Source organism: Watersipora subatra, chromosome 10, assembly GCF_963576615.1.
Source record: "Watersipora subatra chromosome 10, tzWatSuba1.1, whole genome shotgun sequence".
Taxonomy (NCBI): domain Eukaryota; kingdom Metazoa; phylum Bryozoa; class Gymnolaemata; order Cheilostomatida; family Watersiporidae; genus Watersipora; species Watersipora subatra.
Window position 1 is genome coordinate 3,527,146 of NC_088717.1, and position 25,235 is coordinate 3,552,380.

At 33.5% G+C, this 25,235-nt stretch overlaps 1 protein-coding gene across 1 annotated transcript in view; it reads right to left on the reverse strand.

The window, feature by feature from the left end:
- Window positions 1–19,520, reverse strand: part of LOC137405969 (arylsulfatase B-like) — a 34,575-nt gene extending 15,055 nt beyond the window's left edge. The window contains exons 1-3 of the mRNA XM_068092457.1: window positions 19,356–19,520; window positions 9,655–9,766; window positions 6,268–6,319 (exon numbers count right to left, since the gene is read on the reverse strand). Of these exons, the coding sequence (XP_067948558.1) occupies window positions 6,268–6,319; window positions 9,655–9,766; window positions 19,356–19,518 (327 nt within the window). The 5' untranslated portion in view covers window positions 19,519–19,520. The remainder of the gene's footprint in view (window positions 1–6,267; window positions 6,320–9,654; window positions 9,767–19,355) is intronic.
- Between the last annotated feature and the right edge of the window lie 5,715 nt (window positions 19,521–25,235).

Sequence of the window (25,235 nt, forward strand, 5' to 3'; positions counted from 1 at the left end):
ATACATAGCAGTAACTTTCTAACCTATACAGTAGCAAGTAGTGTAAAAAGTTTTTAACCTTGCAGTTGAGATTTTCTGCTTTACACCACTTCAGGCTACTTGGCACTACCATAGAAGAGACACTCGATTCACTTTAAACTAGCAATGTACTAAATTATTCACCAGATTTAAATCTTGCTTATGTTAAAAATATATATATTTGTATATATATACTACATAAATGCCCAGTGTTGCTCGGGTAATAAAAAAGTCTTTGCGCAACAAACTTATTTTTATTTAACATATGAAACATTTTTTACCATTCTAACCTTTAAACTCCACATAATGAGAGGAGTGTTTTTGTGCAGCTCGAATAAATTAGGAAAAAATAAACAATGAGTACATGGAAGTGTGTGTATAAAAACTTTACTGTTGCAGCAGATGCTCGTTGTATTCAGTTTTGAGGGATGGTACTGGTACATCTCCATACGTGAAAACGTAAAAATGAGATATTAAACTGTCTTTGTTTGCTACTTTGCCTGACCAATTGGAGAAAGAATGTAGAGGCAGTTCTTACTACACATAATACATTGGTCAGCGTAAAAAGTATTTAGCCTTTACAGGTTTACCGAAACTAGAAATTGGAGGGTAACGACATGTTTAAAATGGAAACGGCACATTTAAAAACCGTAAACTTAAAAAAAATAGGTAATGGGTAATGGTGAAAAAAATAAACTTGTAAAAATTTCTGAAAAAAATAATAGTAGTAAAAGGTAATATTAATTAATAATAAAAAGTGCATATTTAGCGTATGCAATCGCTATTAGGATAAACCTATATGTATGAGCGTTAGAAATGATAAGAACAGTTACTGCTTAGCCTAGTAGTTGTGTGCACTTGTTAGTAGACTTGCGATTATGAATGTCACGCGTTGAATTCCTCGGTACGCGGATTTTTCATCGATAGATTTTAATCACTATAATTGGACACAGGGGTGGAAACAAAAGACAAACAAACACTGAGATAGGAATATTTATATTTTATAAATCATATATATTTGTATATCCTATATACTATAGATATTTATAAATGATATATACATGTATGATATATATCATATACATCATATATATCATGATATATATCATATGATATATCATATACATCAGATATATATGATATATATATTATATATGTATCATTTATAAATGTCTACATTATATAGGATATACAAATATATATGATATATAAAATATAAATATTCCTATCTCAGTGTTTGTTTGTTTCTTGTGTATATATATATTTGAAAAAAAATATTAAGAGAGTGTCAAGTTCTTTTTTATATGCTTTAGCACCTGCTTTTAGTTACTATATAATAATATAATGAATATATATTTTAATATTAATATTTTTTTAATTATATGTATATATACATGTATATATTTAATAACACCATTAATAAATACATTGTAGCATGCTGATAAAACAACTTCTCATTTGTACTAAATTGGACAAAAGCGCTGTCAAAGCTGTAGTAAGGAGTGAGAGAAAGAAAGCATCATCACTTGCAATTTTGAAGTAAATTCATTTGAAGTTGATTGCAGAAAGGTTTTGCTACTTCACACATCTGCTTTCGATCAGTTACTACACAAAACACCCGTCATAGTAAAACTCCTCTAACCATTATTTGTTTAGTTTTGCTTAGAGCAGCAACTTCTAGTTCGAGCTACTCTGAAGCATCTTTTTAACTTTCTAAGAAGGAAGGGATACCACAGAAAGTATTTCCCTATCAAAAGGAAAGGAATACCAAAATAATATCTCTATTGGAATGAGGATGCATATTCATAAAGTTGGAGTTATCTTCTACATGGTATACATGATTCACACTTATGGCTTTGTCAATTACCTGTGGCTGACTCCAACAAAACATTTTTAGCATACACTGAACATGTTTGTTTTAAGGCATACATTCAGCTATCGTAATTTTTTAAAATATGTAAATTTTGTTTTACTAAAAAGATTCGACACCCAAAATTCAAATTTCAATCATTATGCTGCCAGCAAAGCAAGGCTAATATGGGCGCTACTTATGTCAATGTAATAATTTTTCAGTGCATTTAATATTTTTAGCTTTAAAATTTGTTGGCTCATTAACTATGTAAATAAATCATAAATAGCGAAGTATTTAAAAAAAGCTATGCAGAAACCTAATCTACAATTTTAGATATAATACCAGCTAATGATATGATAGTAGGCTACATGAACCAATATATTATTATTATTATATTATTACTATCATAATACCAGCTGATGATATGTGCATGAACAAGCAGACGTGCTGCCCGACTAAAAAGTGCTGCTTGAAATTCCTAATTTTAGTTCTTTTATTCTGTTAATTTCCAAACAAACAAACAAATAAACAAAGATATAAATATACCAAAGTATAAATAAGCAATATTTATCTATGACTAGCTGAATGTCCGGCGTTGAGCAGGAAATTTAACAATTACCCAATGAATTTGAGTACCCTAGGACACTTATATTTCGTTAGCATTTAGTTTCGTGAGTAGCATACAGAGTAAAATTTTGCTGCAACTTAATTTCGCGGATCTGATGAGTGCGAAAATATAATAATGTGAAAATAAATGCAGTAGAACAAACATAATTAGATTTCTCAAGTCCAGTTTACTAGTAAAAAAAATTTTCAATTTGGGACTAGTTTGTATTTGTGAACCGCGAGTAGAAATGTGTGGGCGAGATCGACAATGCAACTTGATCGCTTGCTGCTATTTGTTTCTTGGACTATCAATGATGTCAAGGTCCCTCTCGCCATGACTGATGTGGTACCAATATTAGATCTCAAGTATTTATAGCACGCGGTGGCCATGGCCCAAGGTTGTTATTGTTTTTGGTTGGTAATAAAATTCATCGCTACAATAATTATTATTCGATTTTATGACTTTCCCTACCAGACTGTCATCCTCATCCGTTACAAATTCAGTGACTAAACTAATATCATCATCTTTCTCATTTGTCTTGGCTTTTCCACAGGCCCGTATTCCATGGGGCGGCTGGCCGGCTGAGCTACCCCAACTTTTTAGGAATTTTTGGCGGCTAAGTACAGTCAAACTCGAAGAACTCGCCCTCGGATAAAATGTAAAATTTTATCATGAACACTTGGTTAGCTCAACAGATTTGTTTGGTCTGTTCCCATGCAATGATAAACTGCTTTAGATAACTCGACCTCAACATCATTAACTCGAACAGTTATTTGCCCAACGCAAATAACCCAGTTTTTATCGCTGTAGAATATCACCTTATTCGGAGTCATAAAGATAAGCGTTAACTTTTAATAGTTCTTGGGCGGCATTATTATCATAATCGCCAAAATATTTTTGTTGACTTTTATAAAGGTTTGCAAAGGTCAAGTTTTACCAAACATCCGTCTGGCAATGGCCCAACGAAAGCATAAAAACCTTCGGATGAACTTAAAATAAAATCGGCAAAATTGATCTTTGTTGAAACGCTTAAAAGAAAGAAGATGTCTTTTTTCTGAGCGTTTCAACTGCGGTCAAGTTCAGCCTATTTTAATCTGAAAACGTGCTGGCAGTCACATCACCTAAAACAAACAAATCTCAAATAATAGAAAAAATGTTTATATTTTCTGATAAAATCTTTTAAACCTTTATGTGAGATGCCCGGTTGAGGCCCTACATGAAAGAAACCTGTTGAGGGGGCTGATACACCCCCTCCAAACCCCCAGATGCTCATAACTAGTGGCCTAACATTAGCCAGCCCAATTTGCAACCAGGGAATACAGGCCTGCTTTTCCAAAATAACTTGTTATCTCTCCTTGCTTTGCCATGCTGCTCAGTCGGGCGTATTAGCTATAATGAGTTCAGCAGAAATTTCCCAATGAGCCCAACCACACACAAAGGTTACCTGCATTTCTAATATGACAATTTTATTGTGGATATCAATGAACAAAGCTATTTAATTTCGTGTTTTCGCGGTTCGTTGCGATAGTTTAGTTTCGCTCATGAAATTTTCGCCGAAGAGGGTGACCCCGCGAAAATGCGAAAGTTAGATGACGCGAATACATAGGTGTCCTAGGGTAACTTATCTGATAAGCCAGTAAAGGTAAGCTCACCTTTACTAAAACGATTGCTGTGTTTGCAGCCGGCTTCATAATCAAGACTACACGTATCTGTCAATCAGGCTAGTTAATGACCCAAAGAGCTTCAAGCATGGTCATTGTACAGCTTGGCTATCGTAGTGTAATAGATTACATTACTAGTCTGCTGCCCAGAAGGTTCCGAGATCAAATCAATTGTGATGAGGATTATTCACTCTTAGATGTTAATCACTATAATTTGACAGAAAGCTTAAAAACCTTTTCATAACCTTAAAACTTCAACATATTTATTAAGATTTGATGTATTGTCTCTTATAAACTTTTCCATTGTCAATAATCACTGAGTATCATTGTGTTCTCCAAAGAAAATAATCCTTACCGTATTTCTCTTAGAATTGTAAAAAACATGATTGGAAGCCTATGCGTAGGAGGTCCGAGTGCACCCTATGTTGTAGTTGTCTTCCTTTCCATACACACTGACGCTTGGGTAAAAATTAAAGCAGTGAAAGGAAAAATCTCAAACCAATATTTGTCATAAGTGCTTCACAGAAAGTAACAAGTTTTACCATTTGTAATTAAATTTCAATGAAATGAGATCAATTATTTTGAATATTATTAATTGAATTGACAAGAGCTTAACTTGGTATTTCTTGAATTATGATGTAATTCATATATGTAAACCTTGAAGTTTGTTCGTCTGTCAGTCCATCCCTTTGTCCAGCTATAGTGATAAAGTTTTAAGAATGAGAAACTCGCTGCAAACTGGATTTGAACTCACAACCTCTAGTTCTGCAGACAGCCATTTATTCGAACCCTACACTGTCCGAGTGGCTACATCCAGGAATAATATGAACATATACTTGGAACACATGCCAATCTCTCATGGTTTACATTAAACACTGCTGCTGGCGTACCAAAATAAAAATGCATGCTCATACATGAAGATACATTAAATACTTAAGCTCATGTAACCAACAATACTATTGCAATCAGTATAGATCTGTAGTAGGCACTGCAGCCGGTACAGTATGAACTACACAAAAATAAACACAGTAAACATAAATGAACAAACACCTCCATTTAAAAGTTAAAATGGTAAATGTTTTATATGTTGATTAAAAGTACATTTTCTGTACAAAAACCTTTTTATTACCTGTGCAACGCTGGGCATTCACCTAGTGTTTCTATATAATACAGCTTTTGCCTGCTATCTGTAATTGTGGATATGCTGTACAATATCGTGTTTTAAATAAAATATACTGTAGCATCATCTAGCTGTTTCATTGATAATGTTAAGAAAAATAGTATCTACTACAGCTATTGATCTTGTGCATAAAAGTGCTTCAGATCTCTGACATGAAGTCACTTTGCCTGACTAAATTACGGTTTACACAGCATTTGAGCCAATAGTTTACAGAAAACCATGCCTTAAAAAGTTAGTCCAGCGCAGTATACACTTCACTTGTCAAACCTTTATAACTATGGAAGAAAATATATTGTTATAAAATGCATTGTTTTTGGTTACTTGTTTCGTCAACTTGAAACACAGCAATAAATACTTTCATAGCATTAAAACTAGTAAATTATATAAAACGCCTAAGAATGTACAACGTGACTGCTCAAAATATATCTAAAACAATCAAACTTTGACATAAAAAAAATTACATGTTCCAATAAAACTATGCAAAAAATAAATATAAAACCTAAATTACTTGTGCAACCAAATTAAAAAATTATATATAAGTTATAACCAGTAAACCAAGTTTTTATTGTTGTTTTATCATAAAAGAGGCTGAATTATGCATAATTTTGGTGTGATAGAAATATACATGTACAGTGTAACTTACACTAGAGAGGTTGAATCATCAACATGTAAACGTTCTTCTAATATTTTGTTTTTTGTGTGATTAGTTTCAACAGAACTTTTGACTTTTGTTTCTCTGTTTTGAAAAATCTCAAAGTCTGTATGTTGAAAATTACTCTGGTCGTCAAAACAGACAGTTGTTTAAATTTTATTTTACGTGCTGAGAAACTTCAGTGTGAAAGTGATAAAAAATTTAAGTTTCAGTGCAATATAATATTGCTCTGCTAACCAATCATCTACTGCATTACATTTTTTGTAAATGAAGCAGTAGCATAATAACATGCCTGACCTGGACTGCATTGTTGGAAGGGTACTTTCCTGTCACAAATGAAGCTCTTGACCTGCAATATAGTATCATTTCAGAGTTTGTTGCGGTGCCAGATGGAGTTTATTGACACTTTCCTAGCAAAAGACGTAGGAAAGTCTAATAAGATCATTTTGTAATAGCTCCACTAATAAACAAGCCCTGCAGATAGTGAAGTGGGCGTAGTCAACTACCATACAACAAAATTGGCTTCAATCGAAATTGGTCTAAATCTAACAAAGCTTTGTATAATACATTAATTAGACTTTGGTAATCTACCACTAGGAAATGTTGGAAGATAGTCATATCGAACTGCATGCTATTGCATATTTCAGGTTATAGGCTTTCTGGCAACTCAGTAAATTTTAACTGTTTCAGCGGAAGAAGCATATACAAGTAAGTACTCATACTGTCATTCACCAAAGTTTTAAGATAATATTATACAAACCTCATAAAAATGTGAAAGTTTAGACTCACTAAAAGCAACAAGTTAAGATTATTTGAATAAAGCTCTATGTGGGTTTTAAAGAATTTCAAAATAGCTGCATAGCTTCAGATTTAGTTTGAATTGCTGATGACTTTTGCTGAACATTAAAAGTTTAAGAAAATACAAATATTAACCGCTATTGAATTATCGCTAGATGTAGCTGTGATGCGAGAAAGAATCGGAACAGCAGTAAGTTATAGTAACAGTAATTGATGTAAAGTAAAAAATGTAAAACTGCTCAAATAAAAACAGCCAAGTAGATTTATTGTTCATAGTATATATTTTATGTGTAATATTTTTAAAGATGAAATTTCACAAAATTTTAGTAAATTTTGTCAGGAAGTATCGGTATTTTTCTGTTATTTGTCTTGTTTATGATGCTTGAGGTGATCTGATCGCCAAGATGTTTCAACGTTAAAATTGAAAGACTGGATAGCAATTATAGGCAATTATGAAGTGACGATTATGGTGTCTATAGTTGCAGGGAAACTGACTAAATAGAGACGCATAATGCTGCAACTCGAAGGTAATAGATGATATCAACTAAAGCAACTTATGACGTCATTTCTCACATATTGTTTTTCTGAAAATATTAGTGGTGATCAGATTTTGTCAATTTTAATCTTGTAACATCCATGAAGTCAGACCACATCAAACACCAAAAACCTTAGCAAATGATAGAAAAACACCGATACTTTCGATAAAATTTTCTAGAACTTTCTGTAAGTTCATAATTAAATGCAACATGACTAATTCCAAAGTATACTAGACTGTCAATTAAAATCCTGTGCTAGCTAAACAAATAGTTGCAAGAAGATAACACTGTGATTATACTAGTAGTTAGTTAGTTCTACCAAAGCATTCCAATAAAAGAAAAAAGCATTTAACTTTCAATGAGTTTTTGGAATTTAGTGCTCAAGGGCATTTTATCATTTAGTTACATGTAAAACTAGAACTTTTTCCAATTACCTATGCAAGCTGTAAAATGTTTAAAAAGATATATATTACTGACATGGTTATGAGTTGGAGATTTGTTGTAGCCTTAGGGTGGCCATAAAACTGCAGTTATTTTTTATTGATTGCTTGCCATTATATGCAATTAATAACATTAGCCTGGTTCTTAGGCATATTCTTAGCCTTAGTTTTACTACCAACATGGTATTGGTCCATCAAGAAACACTCAATAAATTTGATGAAAGGTTTTTAATATTCAGCCAGTTATCACATCCTTTACCAGGTGTAGAGCCCTCTTTGCTGCATATACTTTGCACTCTCCCAAGGGTAAAGCAATATTTATGATGCTTGTGTTAGCATTTCCATGACATCTTTTTATTTATGCCACGACATCCGACGGAGGCAAACAGGCAACTATTTTCTGTAAAACTGTTATATTTTGTGTTGCAAAATGTATATTGGGTTAAAGCGTTTTAAGGTTCTCCTTGGGTTTAAGCAGAACAAGTTATTTATCCAAATCTTGCCAACGACTGACAGCAGTGGTCACACAGAGAGGACGAGCAATAAGGAATAATGAGTAAATAATGAATGGAAACAAAAAGACATACACCGGGTGTAATGGTTAATGGCGGGTGTAATGGCTAAATAAATGAAAAGATATTTAGTATCTCAACAAACAAGTCTGGGGCAATGAAGATGTCAGGTCAAAAAAAGTTGCAGTACCATTTTTCAACATTAACTTATTAGAGTGATACAGTTTTTACTTTGGATTGTATTACTTTTCGAGTTTTGGAAGAACAAATCAACAACTTTGGGTAGAGTGATATTTATTTCGCCTTCATCAAATTCTTTTTGAATCGGCTTTTTAAAGACATCAAAATATCAGAACGAGTTAAACAAGGGACTATTTTGTTAAGTACATATAAGATTAACAAAATTCTTACTTATTTCAATTTTGTTACTTTTAAAGTTATGAGAAAAACGAAATAAAACTTTGGATTTTGAAAAGGGTTTTGGAAAGCAATAAAAATAGCTTCTCTAGATGCTAATAATTTGTACCCCGCTACAGAAGAGAATTCCAACAGCATAGCAAAATGTGCTAGGGTTTCATATGTTGTGCACCAGCGTATAGATGAAGTATAAGACAGTGGATCAAACTTACACCCTAGTGATTTCGATTTAGAATGTAGGGCTGATGATTCTGATGATCGATACTTTTGGACACGCTCGTCAATATTATCATTGTAACCGCAACAATTAGTAGGTGATGATGATGCTGGTAACACATAATTACAGTGATTACAATTAATTATTATGATTTAAATGCTGATTTGTTTTCAATTATTAATAATTTTACAATAGTAGCTCATAAAGATGAAACAACTGGTTTTTGAGTTATGACCAAAATAACGAGCGCAAAATATAACGACCATTTTTATGAAATTAATTTCAAAGAGGGGAAATTCTGAAAGAGAACTTGCCCAACAAAGGGCAAGTCTAAGTTTTAATAATGCTGGTGAGAGCAGACATCCAGTCTCAAGACCTACCAGATTTGGATATTGCTTCCCAGCATGCACCTTAACCACTGCGCAAGCCACTGATATTTCTTTGTATTGGAATCTGAATGCTGTTTGCCTATCTCATACACATACTCCTGATTTTTAAAGAACCCAAAAGCATCTGTATTACTTTTAACAAGCAGTCATTCCAAATAAAACTTTTGTTGTTGTCGCGAGTTATCCTTTTACAGGTATTCACAACTCTTAATTACTGAATTTAAAGATTTGGTTACTTTACTAAAGTGAACATCTGTTAAAATTAAAACTAATAACATTCTCAGCAATGGTTTTTTTTAAACCAAAACAATCAGACTGTGAGATGGAAACATCAAGACATAATTTTCCAGAGTACAGCGGAACATATATACTTACGCACTGCACACAGGTTGCATGTACGACTGTGTGAGCTCAATCCCTTTCTTTTTAAATGAGTCTATGTTCGGAGTTTTCACTTTAGGGTTTTTAAATCCAACATCGTTCCATCCTGAAAAAAATGTGCCCATATAGGGACGTCTAATCAGACGCAAACATGAGTAGATCTTTTCACCAATCTGTAATTCTTCTCTAACCAGTACTCTGAGCTACGTTAATCTGTTAATCTGTTAATCTGTTGTAAAACTAGCAGCATATAAAGAAAGACACTTAGATTCTGTTGACAGACTTTAGCTAAAAAGAGAAGGTTACTATTAACTCTTTCACTACCGCCTTAAATTCTGACTGAATGATTATTCTGCCCGAATTAATTCAAATGGATTTTCGAAAAATCGATATACCGCTAGTATTTATGCAATGTCTCGAGAATAAAGGAAGATATCGTTTTACCGTAAAATGCATCTTATTCAGAAATTTCTTTTTACAAGATAAGTATAAAATTGTTCAGTGAATCTCACTCTAGCAAAATCTCTGATGCTTCCTTTGCATTAAAGAGTGCGGTGAGTTTATAATTGCCATGACGATAGCGATTTGGTTCTCTCGGCTTGCAAATAGAATAGAAATGGAATTGCTCAGCAAAAAGATTTTTAATTGATTGCACGAGATTAGCAACAAGGTAGTTTCATTGGAAACAAAAATTCATTGGTCTAGCAAATGTGTAGGCCTCATAATAAAAAGAAAAGTGAAACCCTATTGATAAGCCGATACATCGGCTCACGGTCTGATCTGTACTTCTATTACCGCGAAAGCCGATACACCGGCTTACTGTAGCGAAAGAGTTAATGTAGGATACTTGACTACTGACATAAGTTCCTCCATATTTGTGCCACTCTTAATGCTGTCAATTTGCATGTAATTACTATAGTTGTTATCATTGCTGCTATTGTTAGTTAATACAAGTATCTCAACAAAAACAAACTCTAACAAGAGGGCACAACTCATAGCCCATAATGTGAGAGGTGAGAAATTTGTAGTTTTGTAGCATGTACTTTGGTGCTCGCTTGAGAGGCAAAAGAGCAATATTGGAGTTGTTTCCTTTCTAGCATCACCTGACTGGCAATGAAGTCTTAAACACTATAATTTAAACTGGTCTGGTGAAAGAAGGCAACAGTTTGTAGAGTAACAGTGAAGGAAGACTTCAATCACTAAGAAACCTGGGACTACCGTGGGAATCAAATCAGCTTTTTATGAATAATATCCTGTATTTTGCTTTTGTTAATAATAAGACAAAAAAATTATAAATATTTTTTATAATGTTTAGAGGCTAGGAAAAATAATTGCTTTTGGCAGGACCCAAACTCATGGTTTTTGGCTCAGCGGTACAGCAATCCACCACTTGTACCAATGAACCACCTTGCCACATTTCTGAATAATTGTGCTGTGACTTTTTATACCTGAATATCTTTTAGGGCGCTTGGGTACTTTCATTTAAACGTATTTAACTTTTGGAACCCTGGCCCTCCTAGTCAATTTCTGTCAGTATCCCTGGGCAATTTTTTTAATGATAAAAAGTTTTGAAAATTTTATTAAGTATAATTAAATATGCTCATAATCCAATAGTAATTGGCAAAACACTGTTAAAAAGTCAAGCAATGCACAGCAAAATCACCAAACGGAAAACAATGTAGCCCATTTGACAAGGATTTTTGGTGAACCATTTAAATTCGTATGACTTTAAAAAATTCTAAAAATCTTTACAGTAGCATCATACTAATCAAGCGCATGTTCAGTTTTCTGAATAAAATAATCTGCAAAATTATAGTTAGTATCATATAATTCTTCATCTGCATCACAATCATCCAGGACGTGCCAAAAACGATTGTATCAATTTTTTCACGACATTGTCCCGATAAAACTGTTACTATAGCAAGTAAAATAGATAAAGATATTTGAAAACAGTTAAAATGGAAAAAAAATCTCTGGTCTAACACCTTGTGCAACAATTAATTTGATTGGTTTATGCTGTTCCTTAGAAAAAACATTTGTAAACAAAGCTATGTGGATGCCGGTATTCCGGCCAGTAGGATTTCTGATACACCCTTTGAAATTCCGGAATACTGGCCATTACGATGCAAAGGATTAAAATAGCTGTGAGACAATAACTAGCTATCAATGATCCGATTCAATTTAACAGTAATTCAAGGAGTTCCCGAGGCCCCAACATAAGTTGTAGCAATGCCAAAACTGATCTTCAGGTTAAAAATGTCTAATATTACAAAATAAAAGCTGTACCATTGTTGTAGTAAAATTCATGATGTCTACATAGGGCGGGATAAGCTTTGAGTTGAAAGTGCACCCCACTCCATTTCCTTGCAAGCTATTAAAATATATTATCATTTCATCATTACTACTTGGTTTTGGTACAAATTGTATGACCGCTCTGTTTTTACAATCAATAATTGGAAAATTTTGCATTTCTTGGTAATTACTAGCGCTTTGCTCAAAACTAAAGGCAGCAGCTAGTAGCTAAAGAAAATGCTTGTGCTAAATAATTCATGCTAGAATTGACCTTATTGATTAGAATTGTCTCTTTTCTTGTTGTCACGAGAACAGTTAACAGTTTTGAATAGACCTTTTTCAAGTTATTTTCAACTAAAGTCAATTCTAACAGATTCTACTATAAATTATGCACTGTCATCTACATAATACAAAAATGTTCAAAAAATTAGCTGGTGGGCTTATGCAAACAAATTCTTCAGAGCAATAAAACGTTGAGTCATTATTTTCAAATAAACAGACATTCAATTGAAAATCATATATTTAGGTCAGTTTTGTCAAAACAGGCTTGGCCTTGGCATACTTTTTAGATCTTCTTTAGACTTTAAGCAAAAGAGCAAACTGAACCACTTCAAACATAATCACATATAGCCTCTAATGGAGTAAGTAGTTGCAACTGCTATATCAAAAGTTACTCAGAATGAAGTGATCAACTTGGCAATGCTTAAACAAAGCTAAAAGGGACATCACTGTGAGTGCTGTCACTTTGTTTTGGTTCAGGTGAGCTGTTGGTCTTGTTTAGTAGATGGCGATAAATTTTTAGCAAGATAGAAATCAGCTAAGATCTGGTCAATTTAAACTAATATAATATCTGATATAGATCTGACTTCTAGAAAGAATAGCTTCTTTCTAGCATGAGGTTTATGGGTGTGACATTATCTGCCATTTTTGGGAATTAGGAAAAATTACAGTTTTTAGCATAATATAATATTTAGGAACTGCTCAACATTTAATTTTTCAATAATTTTAAGCCCATTCCAAATGTTTCTTAAAAACAAAGTTACGACAAATAAAATTTGATGTGATCAGTGTGTACTAAACGCCTGCATGTAAAATCTTCTGGTCTCAAAGTCAAAAACTTTCTTCTAATGGTTCATTTTTTTAGTTACTTGCCTAGTAACGATAGAATAACATCAAAAGACTTTTGCGACAAAACCCTGTTTATGATTCTCCAAAATAAAATTTAAAAATCATTTTGAAACAACTTTTCAAATGTAATAGAAGTAACCATATGAAAATGAAAGTTTAAAATTATAACTTAAAGAGTAATGGAACTAGTTATAAAGCTTTTTGGCTCAATCATTGTCAAATTTTGGTTAGCTTGTGAAAAAGCAAACTTTAATTGGTCTGAAGAAAGTAAAACTACATAGTCAATAAATCACATAGCTTTACTGAGTAGTAAACCAAATTATCAAATGCATATTGCAAATAATACTAGATCATCAAATCTCTACAACTTGCAGATTAAGGCAAAATAGCTTTACAGCATTTAAGAGAATCTTCTTACTATGAATTTTGTGTTGACCAAGAAAGGCAAATATTAGCTGAAAACAAGCACTGTTACCGATATGGTTGAAACTCTGTATAAATCAGAGCTGGTCTCTGCAAAAGTTCTCATTTTGTGTTCTCGATCATCAGATACAAGGAAATGTTAAAAAGATCTATAGGTACTGAAATCAGTTAACTCATCACGGTTGTGAGTCAATAAAACTAGCAGACTCTGTAAACTTGGCTGTCATTTCATATTAAGTATTTATCAAAAACAACCACAGCTCATAGAGTTGATAGAGTCAAATTTATTGTGTCTGCAGTAATCATCAGCAATCGATTTGCAATGAATTGAAACGAATTGCCAGCCGGTTTTAATCAAAAGCAGATATCAATTGCGGTTTAACAGTTCCTAGTACTAAGACAGTATTTGCTAGTACTTCGGTGTGTTCAGAGTACATGCCTAGCGTTGTAAAAAAAATGCATTTGTTAAGCTCTACATCTACATTAATGTATTTTGTATTATATTTACTTTTGAACAAAACCAAAATAACCACAAAAGGTATATAACTACATATTCATGTAGATGAATGCATCGTTGACTAACTTCCTATATACGTATTTCTTCTAAAAACATTGATTGAAATATCACATTTTAAAATGGCTAAAAATCTCATCAACATCGTTTCTGCAAATTGGTTGAATTAACACATTAATATGCTATATAAATTTAGCTGATTAGGTATTCAAATCCATTATAATGTTTCAACTTGTGACCCGTTTATTTCTTTTTGCTCACACTGATAGCTTAGCAGATATTTGTTGATTGGCTGTTTGACATTATATACACACATGCACGCGCGTACACTTGCACAAACACACACCCAAGCATGCACACATACAGGCATACAGGCACACAGACACATGCACAAACACATGCGCACATACACACATACACGCACACACACACACATGCGCGCACACGCACACACATGCACACATATGTACATGCGTATACACACGAGCACACAAGAACACACACATGCACACAAGTACACATGCACACACACACACATTCACACGTACACACACATGCACGCATGCATGCACGCATGCATGCACGCACGCACACACACACATGCACACACGCATGCACACACATGAACACACACGCACACATATGAACACACACGCACACACATGAACACACACGCACACACACATACGCACACACGCATACGCACACACACGCACACATGCACACACACACACATATGCACACATGCATGTACACACACACACGCACACACGCACGCACGCATGGACACGCGCGCGCACACACACACTCATACACTCACACACATGCACAGCCATACACATGCATATGAAGCACACACTTATGAAACACACATTTATGAAACACACGCACACACATACATATTTGGTTTATAGCCAAGTATCTAGGAGTAACATGTAACATCTGTTGCTGTACAGAACATGTCCTTGACATTTGTAACCTCAGCAAGAAATTTGGTAGTATCCATACGTATATATTAAAGGATAGACTGGCACCAGGTTGGCTCTCTACCAATTTGAACAGGATGTCTACAGAGTATTTGCTTGCATTCCTCTAACAATATTTGCCTGAAAAAAATTCTTGTGATAAAAACACAGCAGGTAATGTCAGCTGACACACTTTTGTTAGATTCGTGACCCAATTAGCTGGTGGGCTTATGCAAACAAATTTTTCAGAGCAATAAAACGCCGAGTTATTATTTTCAAACAAACATCATTTAATTGAAAACAACATGTTTAGGTCAGTTTTGTCGAAACAGGCTTTGTCAAAGTGGAGCTTGTTTGCCTGTTTGTGGCCACGTTAAGAATGTAGGAAAAAATATTACATTCCATGTGAATTGAACCTAGGCATCAGACTCAAAGGCAAGTATGCTACCACTAGACCACTCTGTCACTTCAAGGGATAATTATGCATTTAGGCCTATTGGTTTCTCACAACAATCTCTCACAGTGCACAGGACTGGCATGCAAACTAGTCTATATAGTAATAACAAATTCATAGCTGAGATCAGTGATGACTGATGTTTTTTTCTATAAACCTGCGGCATGAAAGCGATGGAGTCTTGCAGACAAAATCTTATAATTCAAAAGTAACTTGATAAATTGTTACTTTTCAACTTTTTTCAACTCTTATTTAAGTAATTATTGTTATTTTAAAATTGTGATAAAACATTATTTCAATATTTTAGTCAATTTAAAAAAAAGCAAAAAGATCGATAAATATGTCACTGTATTTGCCAATTAGAGTGAGTTTTGACAAAACTATGAGGTGGTTTTTTAAAACTTGTTTAGGAAAATTTTTTTCCATGATATAAGAAGTTTCAGCTTTGATGTTACCATAATAGAAGAGTTTTAATGGAACCATTGGGCAATATAAAAGGTTAAAAACTAAGCTTACTGCAATAATCAGTATCACATTATTAAATAACTACAAAAATAATGCTACAATGTACGAGTTTTTGCTATGAGAATAATGCTATGAAGTTCTACTTAATTATACCTTGATAAAATCCCAATGTTACTGGTCCCAGATGACAATGTGAATATACGTCAAGCAATTCTTCCATGTGCAGACAACACTATTTTGATGTGACTTATATGTAGATAATAGAATGCTCAACAATATCAAAAATTAAAACCTATTTACTAACTAAAAAAGTAAAACCAGTCTTATTTATTTCAAAAACTTCTACGACAAATCAGACTCATTTTGTAATGCAAAAAAGCTCATCAATTCGACTGATTTTGGTTGTAAAGCTATTTTCCTCCTAGCAAAGATGAAAAACATTTTTTGATTATACATGTAAAAGTTTATTTATAAAATTAACAAAACATCAGCTATAAATTTTATTAAACTATTACGAGCATAGATGCCTCACCATGCACAAGCTGACTCCAATTTTGTGTGCCAGCTCATCCTGCAACATGAACAATTATAAGTCTAGCACTAACCACTGTGTGGTAAGTTTTAGCACGAAACCTCAAAAACTGAACATATATACATGTACATGTATGTAAAACCATTCTTGGTCAAAATCAATTTTTTACAAATAAAAATGTCTGTGGAGAAAGGATTAAAGATACTTAGATAAATCGTCATAATGCTGTAATAACGTTAATATTTGTGTATTGGACTCACATATTAGATCATTGACTACAGGCTTATGACCTATTAGCATTTGACCTATAAGATAGGTCATCTCTGCCCCTTTTCTGCCTCCTTTAAAATGTTATGTCTAGCATTTCATTTAATGCGCTAGTGTTTAAATGGTCGGCCTACAAACAGCATTTTTACTTGCGTAATATTAAACGTGTGAAGTATTTGAAAATACATAAAAAAATTGCAGAAAGTTGAAAACAAATTACTATTATTACTGTCTACATAAAACAAATAGAAAAAAAACAAAATATGATTATTTTTCAGTAGTTGTGTTGACAAGAATTGCAATGAATGATGAAAAAAGAAGTAAAATTAAGTGGTAAGACAAACATTTTAAGTACAGACATATTTGCGGCTCAAAAAAGGAAATCAGTTGCAAACTATGTGCCTTGCCTAAAACACCTTGTGGTGAAGGATTTGAAATCAATTAAAAAAAGCTGCAAGCCTTTTTGTGAACAAACTTTTCTAAAGTTGAAAGCTGTTGTTACTTTTTCAATATATTGCAAGTGTTTTATTGAAAATAGGTATTAATAGCTATTTGACATTGCATTCGCTGCTACAAACTCCTTGGGTTAGGTCTCATTAGTTTTTTAGCTAACGTTATTGCAGCCACCTGGTGGTCTTTATTCTGTCATCAACATATTATTTATCTCCACTTAGCCACCACCACTCCTGGTAATTGTACAGCTGTCATACCCAGTATGAACTGGTTTGATGTCCTTGTTATTACTCTTTAATATCTTCTTTTTTCTGATTTTCCTTCTTATTAACTTGGAGTTCAGCTGAGCTACAGTTTAGTAGTTCCATAGATGCTTTGCTATCTCATGTAAAATATTTCTAGTAAACAACATGTTTTCAAGTTTTCAATTACTACCAGCCAACTTCTGCCTCTTTACCAAACCCAAATTGTAATGCATCATCATTTGCCTGTAAGACATTAGATGATATGACAGAAATTTTGTTATGAGTTGCCATACGCAACAGAGCAATTACAAGGCTTACACACATACACACACAACCTAGCCCAAACAAGTGCACAAGCCATGATGGTGCAACTATTTTGTGGTTATGGATGCTTCAGCTTAGCTAAAAAACTGTGAGAAGACAAATATAAATAGAATAGGGGTTAACAGCAGGCTTGCCTGCAGTTAACCCCTATTCACCGCAGAGTGAGTAGGGGTTAACCAATTACACACCGCAAGCAAACCGCAAGGGCTGACTGAAAACAAACTATATTGCTGACAGAAAAAGCTCAAACCTGAGGGATTTCTCAATATTTACTACTCACATGCTGATTTATGATATAGTCTGCTACTCGTGTCTAAAGATGCAAACCAGCAAATAAGCACAGCAAGTAAAACAGAACTTCTCTCAAAAAGTTATATATTCATAGCAAAATGGAATGAATACAGCTCATATTGGCTGCTGTCAAAAGATAGTAATTAGGCTCAATGTATTTGATCCAGCTTTGTTATTGTTATTGTTATTCCCAACTCAAATTCAACGGAATTTGAAATTGCATTTTCTAAAATCTTTTAATAATTACTTTCATTACATACAAGTGATTTGCCACTTGCTCATGATTTTTTAAAAACAAATTGTTTCATATTATTTACTTATGTTGCGAAGTCTGCTCAGAGATATTTTACTTTCTCCGTTCAAGCATAGGCGCAGTGAATCCCTATCTCTGCATGTAGTATTAAGTTTATTGCAATACTGAAATTATTCTCACTTCAATGAATCCACTTGAATTCTTACAATTTTAAAAGCTGCACAACACAGAATCATGGCTTTCTACTAGCGACTGTAACCTTAAGATGCAGTCAGGGTATAAATATTAATTTTCTTAACCGCGTAGCAGAAAGTTTAAGGCTTATCTCAATGTCTACCAAGAAGTAATATCGCCTGTAAAATTGTATGAAAAAAGCCTTTATAAGAATTATAGATTTTTTCCTATATTTTAGTACATAATTTAATGTCATTTACTAGAATAATACAGTTGGATTTAATAATATTTTTAATGTATGAGGAATACACAAGTTATTAGTATGAGCTCTTCTTATATAGACTGAGGTTTGAAATGCAGTGTTAATCGTTGCATAGGAAAGCCTATACCACCCGTTGCATAGGAAAGCCTATACCACCTGATGGCTAAATTTAAAGTTAATTTAAGAAAGCGGTAACTGAACTACCACAAAATATTTTTTCTGAAGTTTGTTTTTGTTAATTTGCTAAAAATATTGACATTCATTAATGGTCTTGCTTTGTTATAAATTATTTTTTAGCAGCTAAGGGCTTGTCACATAAACTCAACACCGTGAGCCTAGTTAGTGCTCAAGTTGATACCTAACTTCAAAAAAGGAAATCGCGTGTCTACATTGTCTAAGAAGAAAGTGAAAAAACGACAGTCGAAACAAAAGTAATATTTTAATAAGTTCACTCAGCATTTACACGAGTTTAAAAAACTGAGGGCTCTATAAATTTTCCTGTCTTTAAATAACTGTTTAAATCTATTTAAAACCTAAATATTTAACTTTTATCATAAGTTTTCAACTTTTAGCTCAAAATTATTTAATGTGGAGCCTACAGTTTTCTATTTTAAACACCTATACTCAAGTTTAGGAACATAAAGTGAACATACCCATGTCATCAGACATGATGTAAATAATGTTAGGCTGCCGATTGTAGCGGTCTCTGTGCTGATCCGATGGAGAGTTGAGGCAAGCATGATCACAACCATTTCGCCCTGATCCACTAGAATGTCGTGCAAAAAAAATCAACAAGCAGATTTGCAATGCTCTCATGTTGCCTGATACAATGATAGTAGCGTCAGCAATGGAAGCAAAGTATTTTAACAAGCATCAGCTACCGTATTTCTTAAAGTAAAAGCTGGTGGAATTAAAAAGATGGTTATCACTTTTTACTGTAATACTGGTTATTAGCTTATCACAAAAATGTTAAATTTATTTTTAAATTTATTAAATTCACACACAATACTGGTTGGTGGTCTTTTTTTCTTATAAATAAATGTATTTTGGTAGCTCCCTTGTCAATGACACAATTTTTTGCACGAATATGGAAGTTGTTCTAAAACAGTCTACCTGTAAGAAACTAGCGCACGTAACTTAAGTCCTAATTTTTAAATTTATAGAACAGTTGTGAAGAATGTTATTAAATACTTAGATACATCAAACAACTGCCATCGACTAGCAACTAATTTGATCTGTAGAAGGTTTATTTGGGGAAGGCTAGTAGATTTTTATTTTCCATGCATACATAAAACATGCGTTGGCAGTTGCTCATCCGCAGTTTGGTAGCACACTAACAAGTAGGTATTTAAAAGTTAAACCATAACTGTCATGAACAGCTTTTATCGTATTTATTAGGTAAATCAGACATGCTGATTCCGATTTTGTACTCAAAATAAAGTTTAGTCCACTAATCTTCAAAGTCATTTAGGCTTTTTTAAAGCGTTTCAATATCCGTTTTGAAAACAACACAATCGGCATTACAAGCTCCGCCCATAAATATGTGACAAAACCAAGCTTTTTCAGGAATGGAAATTAGGAATGTTTTGTCCGATTTAGAATAATGGAGATGGGTGTCTTAAAACCCATTATTATCTAAATCCAGCCTGTAAAATAATTTCAGTTTTTTATGAAAGGTATATAAACTATTTAAAATTGCTCGTAGCTTGTTACATGACGTTTAAATGGACTGAACGCCGAGTAAAATGAGCTCAAAAAGCGCAGTTTTATCACAAGCTAGTGTTGTTATTGCACTTTTTTAAATATGCAATGCTAAATAGCTTATCTACCTTTCAGAAAAGACTGATATTATTTTCAAGACTGAATTTAGATATTAATGGATTTTGAAACACTCATCTTTATTATTCTAAATCGGTCTAAACATCCCTACGTAACTTCTGTTCCTAAAAAGCTAGGTTACGTCACGTATTTATCGGTGAAGCTAGTTATGCCGATCGTGTTGTTTTCGAGACCGATATTAAAACGCTGTAAAAAGCCTTCATTACTCTGAGAGTTAGTAGACTAATCTTTATTTTGAGTACAAAATCGGAATCAGCGTGTCTGATTTACCTAGTAACTACGATAAAAGTTGTTCGTGACAGTTATGGTTTAACATGAATATGAATCTTCTAACCAAAGCTGCTTGCACATAAAACAAAGTTAAATTTTATTTATTAGTGCTTAAATACTGAACAAACTATATAATAGATTATTTGTAACTTTTTAGTGGTAATTCTAAAGTCATTTTTAATTAAGAAAGCTTTCATGAATAGGGTTCTATTAATTTTTTGAAGTTTTTTGTTACTTACTGATTACCAAAGAGCAACTATGTTGGTAGATATTTATGGAATTTTGATGAGCTAATAAAATCTGCAGTTTTCAAAAGCGTTAGATTAATAAGTTTCTGTTTGCTTAACCCTTTCGCAGGCGAGTTTTTGGGCTATTTGAGACACCCTGGGCAAATTAATTTTTAACAAATCAGTTAAAAAAATCCTTGATATACTCTTATTTATGATCTTGTATATGTGTATTATATTTTTACGACACAGGTAAATACAAATAGACATGTTTTAAGTCGATTCTTCATATCACTGTTTCTCTAGCTATGGTACTTTTGGAAGTATTTGCCCTTGCAGAGGCCTACACCGCAGTCTTAACACCATGTGCTTATTTTTGTTCCTCTATAGCCTTTGGAAGACGTCATGACAGTAAAAGAAAGTTGTTGCCCTATGGAAAAAACATTCAGAAAGCAGAAACAAAAGCAGAAACAAAAGCAGAAACAGTTACAAACAAAATTTCCAGTTTTGTTTAAAGTCGTTTTTATTCAGAATTTTTCGTTTGTTTAGTATTGCAAAACAATTGTTTTTTTTTTCTCAAAACGGCTTATTTTTTTGTTGCTAACAGAGACCAATCCATTGTAGTTTACTATTAGTGGAAAAATTAAACATAAAAAGGCAATAAGCCAGCCAGAAATCAATTTATAAAACACATTCATATGGCGACATAACAGTCGCTCTGCTCATTACCATCTGTATTGCAAAACGACAATAATGTCGCTATGTCTGCAAAAGGGTTAATAGTACAGAATTACAATTTTTTCAAAACAATTGCTTTACGGAAACATAAAATATAAATATAACATTGCTTTTTAACAAACATTGGTTCCGCATTATTTTTTACTATAAAAAGCCGTTAAAGAAGCTCGCCAATATTGTTCATTTTGAATTCATAATGGTGTGCATATTAGTACCTGTACAAAAACATCGATTGTGTCACAGAGTTAACAGTTTAACCTGAAAGTTTGTCACAATAAATTTAGGATGTTGTGTTATCATTTCTATAGTGTTTTGCTAAACACCAGTGTGATAAGTCTGAAGGTATGGCTCACCAGTCTATTTTAAGAAATGTAGATCGTGAAACCTATAAAATGGATAAAAGTATTCTAACTAGTAGAATATTACTACATAAAGTAAAAACCATAGAATGTATAAAGCATCACGTAGACACATATAACTTGCAGGAAAACAGAAAAATAGTATAGAGTAGCAAGCAAAATGACATATTATGTATAACATCTGTTTCACTAACCTTGTGCCTCCGTAATAACATTACTAGCATACTAGCATCACATTTTTTAGTCTATTCGTTATTTGTAAAAACAGCTGTAAATATGCCAAAGGCAAGTCTTAGACGTTGGAACTAAGCTAAGACAAGCCAAAGAAAAATAACGACAAAAAGAAAATTTGGTGACCCAAAAGCAGTGCTATCATTGGTCATCGTCATCAGACCATCGAAGGAAACCAGTGTAGAAGAAAGGCCAGTTGTCAACAAGTCACCACTCATGGTAACCAGAGTGCACAATTTCAATGCCCAAAACAGTCACAGAAATGTGAGGCAATGCTTATTAGGCTCTTTACAGTTTCTTCATAACACAGCAAGCCTTTAGTTTCCTTCATATTCAGAGATCACAGCGTAATATCTCAGCCTACAAAATGACAGTTTTCACTGACTTGAAAAACAACTGTTAAAAACTTAGTGCCTATTGCCATTATTATTGTAATTACTACTGTTACTATTGTTACTACTAGTGCCCTGGCAGTTCGGTGAGCTGTGAAAATAGTTAGGAATCACAATCAAGCACAGATAATAAGTACATAGGCCTACATGCACAATAATGCAAAAAAACGTTAGAGGGCAATGCCTAGCACAAGTGGTAGTGTGCAGTGTGGTGAAGCTGAAAGTCAATGGTTTGAATTTAGTATAATATGACCTGTTTTTCTCAACAAATTTACTCGATCTAGCAGGGTAAGTGTATTTAGAGCACCTGCTACGGTATCTGGCAAATGACTGCACTGTTTCTTTATTTATCAAGAGGTAATTATGGGTGACCTTTGGTGAAGAAATTGACCACAAGAATGTTACATTTGATGTTCAAAGGAATGTTTTCCGGTCAACAGCCGTTGTCTAGGCTGATACAATTTTGATGAAGTTGAATGCTTCACCTTAGCATTCTTGCCACGCTTATCACTAACATACCTTTTGCTAAACGAGCATGACTGTATATGTACCTACGAAAGTCAGCCAACAAGTAGTAGGAAATTTGTCATAAAATTTTATTACAAAAAGATAGTGTAGCTGCAGCCCTAGCGAGATCAGCACACTTGTATTTTGAAGGGCTGCATGGTGGTGTCATTATTTGTGTATTTGGTTTGGCTGCCTAGTATTATGTTTGCTGTTTATTTGACCTAGTTGATGATTGCTTGGTAGACTGCCAAAACTGGTCATTATTGCGCATTGCTCTAACTTTAAAGTATGACAATCACTACGTTTCCATGATGCACAGTACTTCGATGCAGCGCCTTCTAAAGTGGAGGGGATTATACATTTACATGCTGTGCAGTGGTTTTCAGCTAATTAGCCAGAGAAGAGAAATTGTATAAATCGAATCTCCGAATGGAGACATGGAATCGATCATGGATGCCGAATGTCAGAAACGGTCTTTTTATGCTTTTGTCGTCATTATACTTCTATTTTCAATACACATTCACAAGGTTTTATCAACCTTAACACAACTTTTACAAAGTAATATATTTTAATAAGTATTTTTTTGAGTAATATATTATTTAAATGATACTTTAGGACTTGCCACCTATTTTTCGAAAAGTGTTGGTTTCGATAACTAAGTCCAGAAAAGTAATCAGCTCATCATTTTTGTGGGTGCAGACCATAATTAAATTTAAGTGAAAGAAGATTGGAAGAATAGAAAAAACGAGATAAGCGGGATAACTTTTGCACTAGTTTATAGCCATCGATTAATCTACCTCTACAGCTAGCAAGAGAGCTATGCACATCCCTGCGCAAGTGTCGTTTTCTTGCTGCGAATTTGCACTGACTTTGCACTGATCAGTGCGCAGTGATTTCAATGCGAAGACGTCGTTTCCATTATTAGGAGAGAGCACAACTCCAAAGTACTGCGCATCATGGAAACATAGTGAATATAGTGCCAACTCTGTCACATTTGATAAAAGCAACAAATGAATCAGTAAAATTCTATTGCTTACCAATTGCAGACATTATTTTAGCGATTTATTAGCTCTAATTTTATACTTAGGTGTACTTGCTTACATATCCACAAGACCGCCACTGTATAAAAGCGAGATATTATTTCAAGACATCAGTAAAGAATGACCCATAAAAAAGTACGTTCAAAGCTTCTGGTGAAACTTACACCTGTTTTGTTATGGAGAGTACAAGGTATGTTCTTTCTCTGTTTTGTATAGCCAGTATATATTACTCAACTACAAGTCAATAGTTCCAGCAGAATGCTATAGTTTTGTAAATTTCAATGCTTTCTACACCTGGTATTTCTATGCAAATACTGCACTTATATTGTAATATATTACTGATTATAATTTGCTGCCTACCGGCCTGTCAATGAATAGTTTTGAATTAATGAATCAATGAATTAATTCTACCAATACATGTACTATCTTTTATAACTGCCTAAAGAGGGTTGTAAACACTTTTACCTATTTATATATTTCTTAAAGTTTGTGTGTATGTATGCATCTGTGTATGTCCAGCTATAGGTATTAAAATATTGGAATTTAAAATTCCGCAAAATGATGGATTTGAACTAATGGAGATTGCAACCGCAAGCTCTAAATCCTCACATTCTACCACTGAGCTATACAAAGCGTATGGATCAAAGGCACTATCATATACGGCATAGTTTATGCACACGCTGAATGACATATCATTTGAGCACTGGGCCCACACGTTGCCACTGTTATAAAGATTTTTTGCCCAACTCTAAAAGGCATGATGCTTTTTCGTTATTTTTTCGTTAGTGCTGTTTTTTTCCGCCACACAATATCAACAATAACTTATCTTAAAATTAAAGTTTGGCGATTTGCGTACTGATTATATACGTTATTAAGAGGTAAACTTTGCTCGCCATGGCAAGTTGAGCAGTATACGTTATGGTAAAAACG